We start from the raw sequence: 13890 nt of genomic DNA, 5'->3' as shown, positions 1-13890 counted from the left end.
TACAGTGACTGCTTAACAAACTCAATGCTTAAAAAGTACATCCTTGATATTTGTAAGAAAAAATTTAATATTTAATCCATAATTTACAAGAGCACACAAACTAGTCTTGTGGGTGGCTTGTACCCTCTAATGACTTTTTAAGTTTGTCTAGTCATATATGTATCATATGTTATTTGATTTGCTGAAAATATTTTCTAACATATAATGCCAAATTTCTATCCTTTAGCCCATTCCTCCTTTTTTCACCCCCATTAATCAGCAGACACCCTCTCCAAAAAACATACATTCTCCAGTCTTTGCTACAATTTGCTGACAGATTAAAGTAATGAACTGTTGATATACAATATAACAAATTCCTCTAGATAAGGAATTGATAATTTCAGATCTAGATTTTGTGTTTGTTTTTATTTGGTGTGTGTTCAACTATGAGTTGCTATGAGTCCATGAATAATGACTAGAAACTTAAAAAAAAAATTTTTGTTGTTTGTTTTATAACAGTATTAAACATGGCTAAACCTTTAAGAGCTGAAAAGTAACAAACCATGTGCTTTAGGCTATGAAAATAAAAGAAGTAACAAGTATATGAACAGGTCACAAGTAAAATAATGGTCTAAAAATGGGTGGGATGGGGAGGGGAGGGAGATCCAAGAGGGAGGGGATATATGTATACATATAGCTGATTAACTTCTGTACAGCAGAAACTTACACAATATTGTAAAGCAATTATACTCCAATAAAAAAAAGCTTAAAAATAAAAACATACACCATGTGAAATCAATTTTCTACCTAATTTAACACAATACGTAAATAAAGCTTTTGATGAGGATTTGTAATAAAGTTATTCCCCTAATGATTCTAACTAAAGAATGCAAATCTGAAAAGTGCCAATTATAATTTAAGGTTTATAATTTAATAAGGATTAAATATGTATGAATGATACAGCAAACTTGATAAGTTACAGAAGTTTATTTTTATTCCCCAAACCAAAAACTGATGATAAAAACTCTTTTGGTTTGAAAATGTGGCCTGGAAATAGGCCAAATCAAAGCTATTTGATTGGCAATGCTTGCTAGCAAAAGAAAAAAGATTCTTTCCAGTTTAAACTATTCATGTTAAGTAAAAATTACCAAGCACAAGTTTCATTATATCTACATCAAAATTACTCAGAAATGAAAATAAAAGCAGCAGCAGTGGCAAACATATCAGACCTACTTAGTCAATTGTTGATTACCTTGGCCTTCTTATCTCTTTTAAAAGGTAAACACTGGGACTTCCCTGGTGCCGCAGTGGTTAAGAATCCGCCTGCCAATGTAGGGGACACGGGTTCGAGCCCTGGTCTAGGATGATCCCACATGCCATGGAGCAACTAAGCCCTTGCGCCACAACTACTGAAGCCCGCGCACCTAGAGCCCATGCTCTGCAACAAGAGAAGCCACCGCAATGAGAAGCCCACGCACCGCAACAAAGACCCAACGCAGCCAAAAATAAATAAATAAATTCATTTATTTAAAAGAAAGTTAAACGTTGAATTTTATCTATATAATAACTTAGTATTAAAATTAGAGCTCTTCTTAATGTTTTATTTTAGATGAATTATAATAACCACAACTTTTAACCAAATATTTTAAACTTTAACATAAAAGTAGGGGAAGACAGAGGTTTCTTATGTATAAATCTAGGTAGATTGTCTTGTGCAAGCATGTGGGTTCTGGAGTCAGGTTGCCCGAGTTAAAATCCAGACTCTTCTGTTCACTAGCTTCGTAACCAAAGAGAAATGATTCTACCTCTTTATCCCACTTCCCTCACCTACAAAATGAAAGTAAATATTATACCTACAGTACCTACCTTACAAGATAACTTTGAGAATTGAATGAGATCTCTATGTAAAGCTTCTTGGACATTATAAGCACTTGATAAGATTTACCATTATTCCGTAATTATTAGCACAAGCATGACTACACCTTCTGCAACCTTCATGGCTTCAACAGGAAAAGAAGCTAATATCTCAGTCATCTCCGTTAAACAACTTATACTTAATTGTGATTTTCCTCCTATACATGTGCACACACACTCAAACACATTTTCTGATAAAAGCATTACTCCTTGTGTATAGCTGGTGCTATGGACTTGCTAGGGTCTGAATGTCTGTGTCCCCCCCAAAATTCTGTTGAAATCCTAACGTCCAATATAAGGGTAATAGGAGGTGAGGCTTTGGGAGGTGCCTAGGTCACAAAGGTGGAGTCCTCATGAATGGAGTTAGTGCTCTTATAAAAGAAATCCCACAGAGCTCTCTAGCCCCTTCCACCATGTGAGGACACAGTGAGAAGCTGTTAGTCTGCAACTGGCAAGAGGGCCTTCACCAACCAGAACCTGACCCTGCTGGCACTCTGATCTCTGACTTCCAGGCTCCAGAACTGTGAGAAATAAATTTCTGTTGTCTGTGATATTTTGTTATAGTGGCCTGAATGAACTAAGATCAGAATGAATTGGATACTCCCAAAATTCATATGCTGAAAGCACTAACCCCGATGTGATGGTATATTTGGAAGCAGGGCATTTGGGAGGTAATTAGGCTTAGATGAGGTCATGAGGGTGGGGCCCTCATGATGGGATTAGTGTCTTTATCAAAAGAGACACCAGGGAAGCCACCCCTTCTCTCTCCACCATTTGAGGGCACAGTAAGAAGGCAACTCTCTGCAAGTCAGGAAGAGAACCCTCATCAGAACCAGACCACGCTGACTCTCTGATCTTGGACTTTACAGCCTCCAGAACTGTAAGAAAATAAATTTCTGCTCTAGCCATCCTGTCTATGGTATTTTGTTATGGTATCCCAAGCTGACTAATACAGATGGTATATCTGTATTTTCCCTGTTTAAATACACAAGGGAAAATGACTCAGTTTTTCTTTTGCTAAGTTCATCAAACCCTTACAAATTCACGGTGTGTGCAGTGTTCAAAGACTGCAGACTATGTCAGAATAAGTCGTGGTCAGAAAGACATTACACTCCTGCCTATGATGTAATTTCTTTTTAAGAGCACAATATTAAGGTTTCTTATTTTTCAAACAGCTGCTTGGAACAGTTCTAGTTAGTTAAGCCATGGTCAGGAAGACATTACACTTACGTCTACAGTATGTTGTTAGTCATAACTTAAGGATTCTTACCTTTTGTATCTGCCTGAAACTGTTCTAGATGGCTCCTGTAAAGTAAAAAAAAAATGACATATCAGTTTGGGTATGTGTATAAGCACACAACTCCGTATTATATAAAACTACTGATAGAGAATATTGGAACAATTACCATTGCTTTTTTAAAAATAATTCTTTTATACATTTATTTATTTTTACTTATTTATCTTTGGCTGCATTGGGTCTTCGTTGCTGCTCGCGGGCTTTCTCTAGTTGCAGCAAGCGGGGGCTACTCTTTGTTGTGGTGTGCGGGCTTCTCATTGCGGTGGCTTCTCTTGTGGAGCACGGGCTCTAGGCGCACAGGCTTCAATAGTTGTGGCACGCGGGCTCAGAAGTTGTGGCTTGCGGGCTCTATAGCGCAGGCTCAATAGCTGTGGCGCACAGGTTTAGGTGCTCCACGGCATGTGGGATCTTCCTGGACCAGGGCTCGAACCCGTGTCCCCCTCATTAGCAGGCGGATTCTTAACCACTGCGCCACCAGGGAAGTCCCTTTAAAACTATTTTTGAAACCACAGTAACTAGATTTAAATGTTTAATCACTGGTTATTTAGATAAAGCAGAAAGAAATACTAAGGTTATGTATATGCACTCAAAGTACATTTTATTGAATGTAGATAATAATGATTTCATATGGAACTTTTCCCCTTAAGTTTCACAAACAGTACTCCAACTAACATTTTATCAAGGTTTTCTTTCATAAAAGTCCCTAATCTTATTCTATATGAACTAAAACTTAAGGCATAGACCTTAAATGATATCTGTCTAAATATGCATTAGAAAAAATGCTAATAATGCCTTAAGTTCCAAAACATAACACCTCCCTCACTTTGGTTATAACTGAAATATTTCAAAACATGACATCAGCTTGATTATCCAGACTATCTCTGGCTGCAATGAAATAAGCAAAATTGCTAAATAAGAACAGCCCTTGTTGCATTTACTGATTTGTGGGTAACTGATATATTGATTGTAATGGTAGAAACAACCTGGCAATAAATAATATTTCTGAGGCTTAAAGTAGGCATTTTCCCCTAACATGGTAAAACTTAAGACTAATACACATTTAGAGTAGAATTTTAATAAATACAGAAAGGTGAAATGGAGGATGTTTTCAGCAACACTACACTGTCGTGGCATTATACTAATGTTATACTTTGACCCAACTATAAATGACTTAAAGTCAGTTATCAGGTAAGTTTCCATTTAAGTATACTAGTAAGTTGTATAATATCTGTTTTCTATGTTTCTCACAGCTTTTTTTTTTAAACAACTAGTCACTTAAAACATATCTCAAGTTTTACGGTATTTTCTCTACAGCTAGTTTGGTGCAATTGATCAAATTACAACTCGGACATACTTGATGAAATTACTCCATGCTCATGTCCAAGATGTATAAACAATTAGATTTAAGCCTATTTCTGTATAACTAATATTCAAGAGCTAAGATTCTAAAGCAGACCAACAACTCTTAAGCTTACTGTTTATTGGTTAGATTTGAATATGCTTTTTATTAGACAACACTTAAGCTTACTGTTTATTGGTCAGATTTGAATATAGTTTTTATTAGATTATACATTTTGTAACTAAATGTTATTTCACAGTGACTCTAGTAATAAAATTCTATTGCTTAGGGACTTCCCTGGTGGTGCAGTGGTTGGGAATCTGCCTGCCAATGCAGGGGACACAGGTTCAAGCCCTGGTCCAAGAAGATGCCACATGCCGCAGAGCAACTAAGCCTGTGCGCCACAACTACTGAGCCTGCGCTCTAGAGCCTGCGCGCCACAACTACTGAGCCTGCGTACCACAACTACTGAGCCTGCATACCACAACTACTGAAGCCCGCACACCTAGAGCCCGTGCTCCACAACAAGAGAAGCCACCGCAATGAGAAGGCCGCACACAGCAACTAAGAGTAGTCCCCGCTCACCACAACTAGAGAAAGGCTGCGCGCAGCAACAAAGACCCAGTGCAGCCAAAAATAAATGAATAAAAAATAAATTTATATATATAAAAAAAATTCCATGGCTTAACAATGGAATGTTCCCCAAATTGGATAGACTATATTAATATTAGCAGAGATTGGGAGGGGTGGTAGCCTGCTTCTCATGTGTATTCAAGACTCACATTTACAGATGGAATTTAAAGTGATCTCTATGCCCTGCCAAAAAGAGGAAACTGAAATGTTAGATAGAAAAAAAAAAATCAGCCCCTATAGTGCAGTAAAAGAGTCCCTTATATCTTTGAGGAAAATTCTTGATGTTTCTATACATTAATACAAAATTCTATACAAATATAAACCTTAGATTTGTTAACTAGAAGCCCTCTATATTTCTGTGGCCACAAAGATTTCCACGCAAAGAGTGATAATTTCATAATTACTATAACTGTTAAAGTTGAAAATTCCATTCTAAATGTGGGGCGGGGGGGAGAAGAAATACCTTCAGTATCACTGAAATTGCTTGTAAAAAATACGAATGCTAAGACTATATTGGTCTTAAAAGTTTCAAAGACTATGTAATTAGACCTTCCAATAACCCTAAAGTTTATTATACAACTGATTTAAAATATACTTTTCCTGAAATAATCTTTCCTGCAATGGGATGGTTTATATTACAAATGGGAGGGGGAAAGACCTATGTAGAGCTTAGAAAATGTTGGCAAAGCACTAACTGTTTTATGTGAGTTTAACTAAAACATTCTGCTTCATTCAAGCTTAGAATGGTCAATAAGGAAATTCCACAAACATTGTCTTTACAGGTGCAGTGGCAGATCAGAACTTGTAAAGTATAAATGAATATAAAAGCATATGTGAAATAAGATCAGACAAATACAGGCCCAGTAGAATATAGTAAAATAATACTGAAGTTATTCAAATAAACTTGAATAACTTCAGTATACCCCTCGGTAAACTATGGTATACCATGGTAACTGGCCCTCAGGACTAACTTTAAAATACCTATACTGGTATACATAATGTACTAAGATACAATGTTGAAGATGAATGCAGAACAGAATATCTGTAATGTACAATTGATAAAATAACTTTAAAAATGAGAATAAAATAAGAACATTATCAAATTAACAAAGATTTTAAAAGGAAAAACTAAATAATAACCAATATTTGTAACTATAAGTGAAGTATAACCTTTAAAAATTGTGAATCACTATATTGTATACCTGTAACTTGTATAATATTGTATAGCAACTGTACTTCAATTAAAAAAAAAAAAAAAGGAAAAGCTCATTATTCCCCACCTTTCCTGAACGACTTAGTCCTAAAGGCATTAGGTGGGGCAGAGCAAGGTGGGGAGGAAACAAGGTGGCCCCAACCAGGGTATCAGAATACCAGAACACTCCATGAAGAAGAGCTGTTAGGCAAAGAGAATCAGAGTCCAAGGAAACTGAGGACAGCATCCATACAGCAGGGGGACTTAGCCTGGCATGAGAAATCAGAGCCTGAGCAGAATGAGGAGGGGTCTACAAAGCATGAAAGGGAAGTCAGGTTGTCAGGCCTGAGGCAAGGTCAGAAAGGGAGTCCTGTGAAGGGATACTGAGAGCCCCAAGCAGGGTGTGATGGTCATCCATTCATGAGGGGGGCCCAAAATGGGGATTTAGAGCCCCAGAAGGGTAAAGAAGGTGTTCCCTCAAAAAGGCAGCCTGGCATGGAGAATTCACAGCCCTTGCAAGGTGTGGAGAGCATCTCTGTAGGGGATGACCAGGGCTGATGTGCCGGAGCCCAGATAGGATGAAGAGAGTGTCCACAGAGTGGCAGCCTGGCCTGGAGGCGTCAAAACCCAATCAGGTGATAAGGGGTCCCCGTGGAGGAGTAATCCAGCATGAGGCCTCAGTCTGAGCAGGAACAAAGGAAGACCCTAGGGAAGAGCACCCTGTCACAGGGTGGAGAAGCTAAGCAGGGTAAGGAGGGAATCCACAGAGGGGGTGAACTGGCGTGAGGAGTCACAACTCAAGCAGGGTAAAGAGGGCGTCCTGCAGCTTCACGAGGGATGCCCAAGCCTTAAGAAAGCGAGGAGAGTGCTCACGCACAGGGTAAAGCCAGCGCATGACGTCAGAACCCACTCGCGGTGAGGGGGGCGTAAGTGTGGGCAAGGAGTGGCAATGAGAAATAGGCTACATATAGGGGAATTGACGAAATAAGAAAACACATTAAGAATAACGGGAAACAGGTTCCTCAGTGTCACAAAAGGGAGTTACAAATACTAGATTTAAGCCTTGTGATATTAGATCAGAATTGGCCATGTTGGTATAAATTAGTTTCAGGATCTACATAGATAGATGTAGTTAGCTAGGTAGGTAGGCAGGCAGCAGACAAACAGATATGTATACGTATGCATGTACATATAGACACACACAGTAGGTCTGTACATAGAGCGGGACTACGAATGGTGACATCTCAATAACATGAACATAACTACAGCCCAGATCTCTGCTTCACAATAACATTTTCCAGTAACAGGAATCAGGGCTCCTTAGAGAAATAGCTGCTAGCTTCCAAGACTGGAGTAAGAAGCTAAAGATGAGTCTGCATTATCTTATTACGCCAGAAAACAAAGAAGTATTCCAAGAATGATGGAGACGTAGCGAAGGATACAAAAGGTTAAAGGGGCTCCCACTGGCCAAATTTGGGATAATGTGACTATTAAAATAAATAATGATGGTGTGGTAGGCAGAATAATGACCCTCAAAAGATGTTCACATTCTAATCTCTATAACCTTCAAATATATTAGGTTACATGGCAAAGGGAAATTAAGGTTGCTAATCAATGCCACTAAATAGGGAGATTATACTGGGTTATCTGATGGGCCCAATGTAATCACAAGGGTCACTGAAAGTGGAAGAAAGAGGCAGAAGAAGGTCAGAGGGAGATATGGCAAAGAAGAAAGGTCACAATGCTGACTCTGAAGGAGGAAGAGGGACAAGGAATACAGGGAGCCGCTAGGAGCTGCAAAAGGCAAGGAAACTGATTCTCCCCTATAGCCTCCAGAAAGGAATGCAGCCCTGATTTTAGCCTTTGATTTCAGTCCATGATTTTATTAGTCCAATGAGACTTCCAACTTACAGAACTGTAAGTTGATAATTTTGTGTCATTTTAAGACACCAAATTTGTGGTAATTTGTTATAGCAGCAATAGAAAACTAATACAGATGGTAAGTAAAACCCATCAGATAAAATAGGTAATAGTGAGTTGATACAGATATACAGATATAAATAGATGATAGATAAATGGATAGAGATAAACAGAAAGTTTGATGGAGATTAAGATATCTACATGGTTCAAAGCACTTATCCACAAAATACTTATTAAGAAGGGGCAGTGAAGCCTGGCAAATATCACCTTCATCACACAACCAAAGTGATCATCATCAGCAATGGAACAAATTAAAATCATGTGTCACCTGATAGGATACACAGTGAGAAAAACATAGCACCAATTCTGTGATATTCCTGACAAAGACATACAACCTGAATCTAATTATAAGTAAATATTAGATAACCCAAACTGAAGGTCACATCACAAAATAAATGACCTATAAATCTTAAAAAGTGTTAACATTAAGAAAGTTAAGGAAAGAAGGTATCAGATTGAAGGAAGCTAAAGAGATATAGCGACTAAATAGAACATGTGATTCTGAATTAGACCCTCTTGCTATAATTTAGGACATGATTGGGACAACTGGCAAAACTTGATGATGGCTGAATATGTTAGATGGTAAAAGAATGTGTCAATTTTAATTTCCTATTTTTAAGAGCTGTGTTGTGGTTATGTAGGAGATCTTGTTTGTAGAAAACACAGAGTGTAGTATTGGGGGTAATAGGGCATCAAGTTAGCAACTTACTCTCAAACATTTTAAGGGAAAAAAATTCTCTGTACAGTACTTGCAACTTTTCAGTAAACTTGAGATTGTTTTAAAAGGCAAATCAATAAATAATCAAAGAAAGGAGAAAAATAAAACTCATAAATGTCCTCTCACAAAATGCCATTGTTTACATAAACTGATAGACTTTTCTTCATAAGTAATTTAGGCAATATGTATCAGAAATTTTTTAAATCTTTAAAATGCATTATGGGGAATTCCCTGGCGGTCCAGTGGTTAGGACTCTGTGCTTTCACTGCAGGGGGCACGGGTTCGATCCCTGGGGGAACTAAGATCCCACAAGCTGCAAGATGCGGCCAAAATATAAATAAATAAAAATTTTTAAAATGCGTTACGGCTTTTGGCCCAATAAGTTCATCTCTGGTAATCTGGCCAAAGAAAATAATTCAGAACACAAAAAGCTTAATCTCCACAGATGTCAATTCCAGTATGATTTACAATAGTAAAAAAGTTTAACCACTGAGGATTTCTATTAATGGGAAATTTGTGTCACCTATTATACACATTAACAAAGAAAATTCTATGCCACTGAAAATAATACACAAAGAGCTTTGAATAACATGAAAAAAAATGTTCATGCTATAACACCTACAAAGAGAATTTTGGCAATACCATCAAAATTACAAATGCGCATTCCTTTTCACCCAGAAATTCTAGTGCTAGGGTTTTATCCTACTGATTTACACACACATATGCAAAAGAACATATACTGAAAGGTTTTCACCACCACATTGTTTGTAAAAGCAAAAAATTATATATAACCTAAATGACCATCAATAGAAATTAGTTAGAAAAATTATGATACATATATAAAATAGAATATTCTGTGTTTACAAAAAAATAATAGGGAAGCTCTTTATGTACTCCACAATATTAAATGAAAAGAACAGGATGCAAAACAGTGTGCTAAAAATTAGTGAATACATATATAGACATATATATACACACATATAGACATAAATTTGTTTATGGACTACCTCGAGAAGGATCTAGAAGGATGTGCAAGAAAAGAAAGCACTAGTTGCCTCCAAAGAAGGTAACCAGGTAGCTGAGGAAGACTTTTTACCATACACCTTCTTGTGCTTTTTGCATTTTTCAGCATGTGACTGTATGCTTCTTTTAAAATTAATTAAGCCAAAAGTTTAAAATTTAATAAACAGTTCATAAAAATACATAAGGAGACCAAACTAGATAATTTCCCCTGTCTTTTACATTTTCATTTTTTTCAAATTTTCTAATTGATCATCTATTATTTAATCAGAGAATTAATATATTACTTTAAAAACTGGCATATTATCTAGGAAAAAAACATGGTTAAAAATGTGTAAAATCATAGCTAAAAATATAAGAAGAAAATATAAAGGCTCATTTTTTATTACCACTACTCCATATTATTTGAAAAATGCCGAACAGAAACTTAAAACACTCTAACCTTTCACAGAGCTTACTGTTATGCCAAATTCATGTTCCCATTTCATTCTTCATTTTAAAAAATTTGTTTAACTGATTCACATACATAATGCTGAGAAACAAAATCTCTCTGTCCTATTCAAAAAAAGCCTTAGAACAACCAATGATGCCAATATTTTCTCTCTTTTTGTTGTTTTTGAAGTTGGAGTTATAAATAAAATCTATATCTTATCTGAGTAATAGAATATGTGAGTTTAGGTAGTAACTCAGAGAGAGGTCAACTATGTAGACAGAAAAGTTCCTGTTCCCATTCCAACTTCAATGTGGCAATTTGGGATCCACAGGAGAGTTTTTGCCTCACTTTCATCCTAAGCACATAGCCTGGAATATACATACTTAAAACCAAGATCATCAGTGAGTTACATCCTAATTGCTAATGAAACAAACAAATAAACAAAAATGAGAGAAATGAGGGGCGGACCTAGGAAGAGATTAGAAAAGCTACAGGAAAGAAGATAAACTGGATAAGGCAGAAAGCTCCTCAGAGAGCCCGGATCAGCAGAGACTGCTACATATCTGGGTATAAACTTGAAAATAAACTAAACACTAGGCTCCTCAGCTTTGACTGGGTAAGGAACAGAAAGAAATCAGCCCTCTTTCCAAAAGCTGCTGCCTGATGGTAAGTGACACGACCAAGAACTGAAACCAGTTCTAGACTCAATCAAAATGCTATATTGCCTCTATCCCAATAAATTAAGCCTATTTCTTCACTTGGAATAGGCACAGATTTAATTTCAACTTTGCTGTAATACACAAAAACAAAGGATACAAAGATACTTTAGATTATGAACAGTCACAGAGGTGCTGAGAGAAGCACTGCTGGTTAGCTTACACACTATGTTATAATAGGGTATTCTAGCAGTAGCAACTGCAGTAGGGGCACAGACAAACCCACATTACCATTCTTCACATCAATGTATCTGCCTCAAAGAGCAGAGGAAAAAGAAGTTTTGCATTCACATCCAAACCACTTCAAAATATTTTGCCTCTCTCTGCCAAATGCCTTCTATCATAACCTTGCAAATTAATAGACAAGTTTACATTTCATTTTTTTCATCAGTAAAACAGGGAGATGTGTGTACTGCTCGGAAACTCCTTTTAGAGTAGTATCATAATAAAATGCATTTAAAAAGTCAAAGCTGGAACTCTGAAAAGACAACACAGTAGCTTACGATCTCAAAATGTCATCAAATTAATTAAAGATTAGATATATCAAGATAATTCCCAAAGTACAGTTTATATGGAATGATTCTGCAGAGTGATTTGCTTTAAACTCAGGCACCCCAATGCCAACAACTCCCAATTTTCTGTGCTACAAGAAGCCAAGATAACAGCTAATTGGAAACTGACTTAAATTTTGTTTTAAAAAGTATTTTATAATTACACAGAAATATGGATGTTTCTGGCAATTCACAATACTACATGTTGTGTTTTATTATTATGTTTAAACATCTGACTTGGTAGACACTTGTTATTCAACTCTTTATTTGCTACATAATTCTAATGCAAATATCAGCCTAGAACAGAACTCTCCACTCACTTAAACTCACTAATCCTTACTTTTTTAAGAGCAAAGGGTAATTATTTTTCCTGCTTATTTTTACAATGGATACTGTTTAAACCTGCTTAGTCAGTAAATATTCATTGATCAGGAGCTAAGGACCAAATACTGCTTACGTCAAAAAGTATTTAGATATAAGGAAAATCACTGGTTAAATCCACTGCAAGTACTTAAATGGAGTTGATGCAACCAAAATGAAACTGGAAAAATTATTAACAGTAACTTAAAAGTTATTGTTAAAATAGCTAGTGACATTCTAGAATTTTTAAATACTTACTTGTAACAGATAGGAACTTCCTGGATCTAATAAGCTTACAGCCTCATTTTGCGTCGTGTTCTGTTGTGTAATTGCATCTTCTCGTTTCCGCTCTTTCTGCCCAGCTTCATCATCTTCATATTCATCTAAGCACTGAAAGAAAGAATAGTTTCCATTTTACTTCTATATAATATTAATAAAATGTTTTGATAGTACGTGAAGATACATTTGATAGCATTAAGAAATACTAAGCATTCAGAAACTTCACAATAAAAGTGTTCCTTTCAACAATTGGTACATTTAATTCCTATAAACTAAATTATCTGCTTAAAATCCAAACCTCCACATTCACACCCTTGTCAACATCTTTCTAGGCTCTAGGCTCTAACTACCAGTGACAAGGTTTGCTTAAAGGTAGGGTTCACTCTTTCTTCATCATTCAATCTTCAAGTAAATGGACTACCCTAAAGCACTTTTTGGAAGGTAACAAAAGATACACCACACAGACATGGAATGTAGAGTCTAACGGGAAGGGGTGTGTGTCTGTGTGTACATGTGCAGATAACTTAATAATAAAGGCCACTGAAGGGGTGTGTGTGTGTGTGCGCGTGTACGTGCGCAGATAACTTAATGTTAAAGGCCATTTTCTACCTTAGTAGCCTATGAGTATCTTCACCTAGGGAGTAAGTCTTCTACAAACACTCTGTAGAAGAATTTACAATTTAAAAAATGCGTTTAATTTGGAATTGCAGATATAAAAAAAAAGAGAATTTCAGATGATGGGACGAGCATATGGAAAAGCTTACATGAAAGGGTGCTGTTTAAAAAACCGAATCACCACCTGTGTTATCTATCCAGACTTTTTACATTAATTAAAAAAAACAAAACCAACAACCCATAAACAGAAACTAAACTCTATCCATTACACCCACTGTGAAATAGGTCATCTGTTCCTTGTAACTGAACACATTCTTAACCAATACACTGCCTGTGTATGTTCTGTAAGAGACAAAAAATAAATAATATCTCTGCCGGCAATTTGTAAACACTAAGACACTGACCAAAGCACAGAATAGCAGGAAAGACAATAGTATTTACAAATTGTGCAAAGAGAAAAGAAAGGCTGAAGCCACTGTGCAAACCAAGAAGGATCACTGGAGCATCTGAAATAGGAGAACACAGAAAATAAGCAGCACATTCAAAGACACAAGGTCCATAGCGGTGGGGGGGGGGGGGGGCTATGGAAGAAAGCATCTATCTGAGATGGAGTCTTAAATCAGGATGATGTGGAGGGAAAGCTGGGGGGCAGAATGGAAGGAATGAATTAAAGAAACAAGTGGGCTGAGATTCCAGAGAATGTTTAGGGTCTCTCCTGTAATGCAACTAACTATGTATACAGGTGTCACCTGGCCCTCTTCTCACCCTGTGGGAACTGGGGCTTAGGTAACTGGTACAAGAAAAATGATAACACTGTGGCTACTGCTATTGCTGTGAGTAACAAACTGTTCTTGACTCCCAGGA

The 13890-nt window shown here is 36.8% G+C and overlaps 1 protein-coding gene across 1 annotated transcript in view; it reads right to left on the bottom strand.

The window, feature by feature from the left end:
• The window catches only part of PAWR (pro-apoptotic WT1 regulator), a 99775-nt gene that overhangs the window by 17752 nt on the left and 68133 nt on the right, over positions 1–13890 (bottom strand). The window contains exons 2-3 of the mRNA XM_061205649.1: positions 12391–12522; positions 3164–3198 (exon numbers count right to left, since the gene is read on the bottom strand). Of these exons, the coding sequence (XP_061061632.1) occupies positions 3164–3198; positions 12391–12522 (167 nt within the window). The remainder of the gene's footprint in view (positions 1–3163; positions 3199–12390; positions 12523–13890) is intronic.

This window comes from Eubalaena glacialis, chromosome 11, assembly GCF_028564815.1.
Source record: "Eubalaena glacialis isolate mEubGla1 chromosome 11, mEubGla1.1.hap2.+ XY, whole genome shotgun sequence".
Classification (NCBI taxonomy): Eukaryota; Metazoa; Chordata; class Mammalia; order Artiodactyla; family Balaenidae; genus Eubalaena; species Eubalaena glacialis.
The sequence above is the reverse complement of the archived record's forward strand: the minus strand, read 5'-3'. Positions and strand labels throughout refer to the sequence as shown.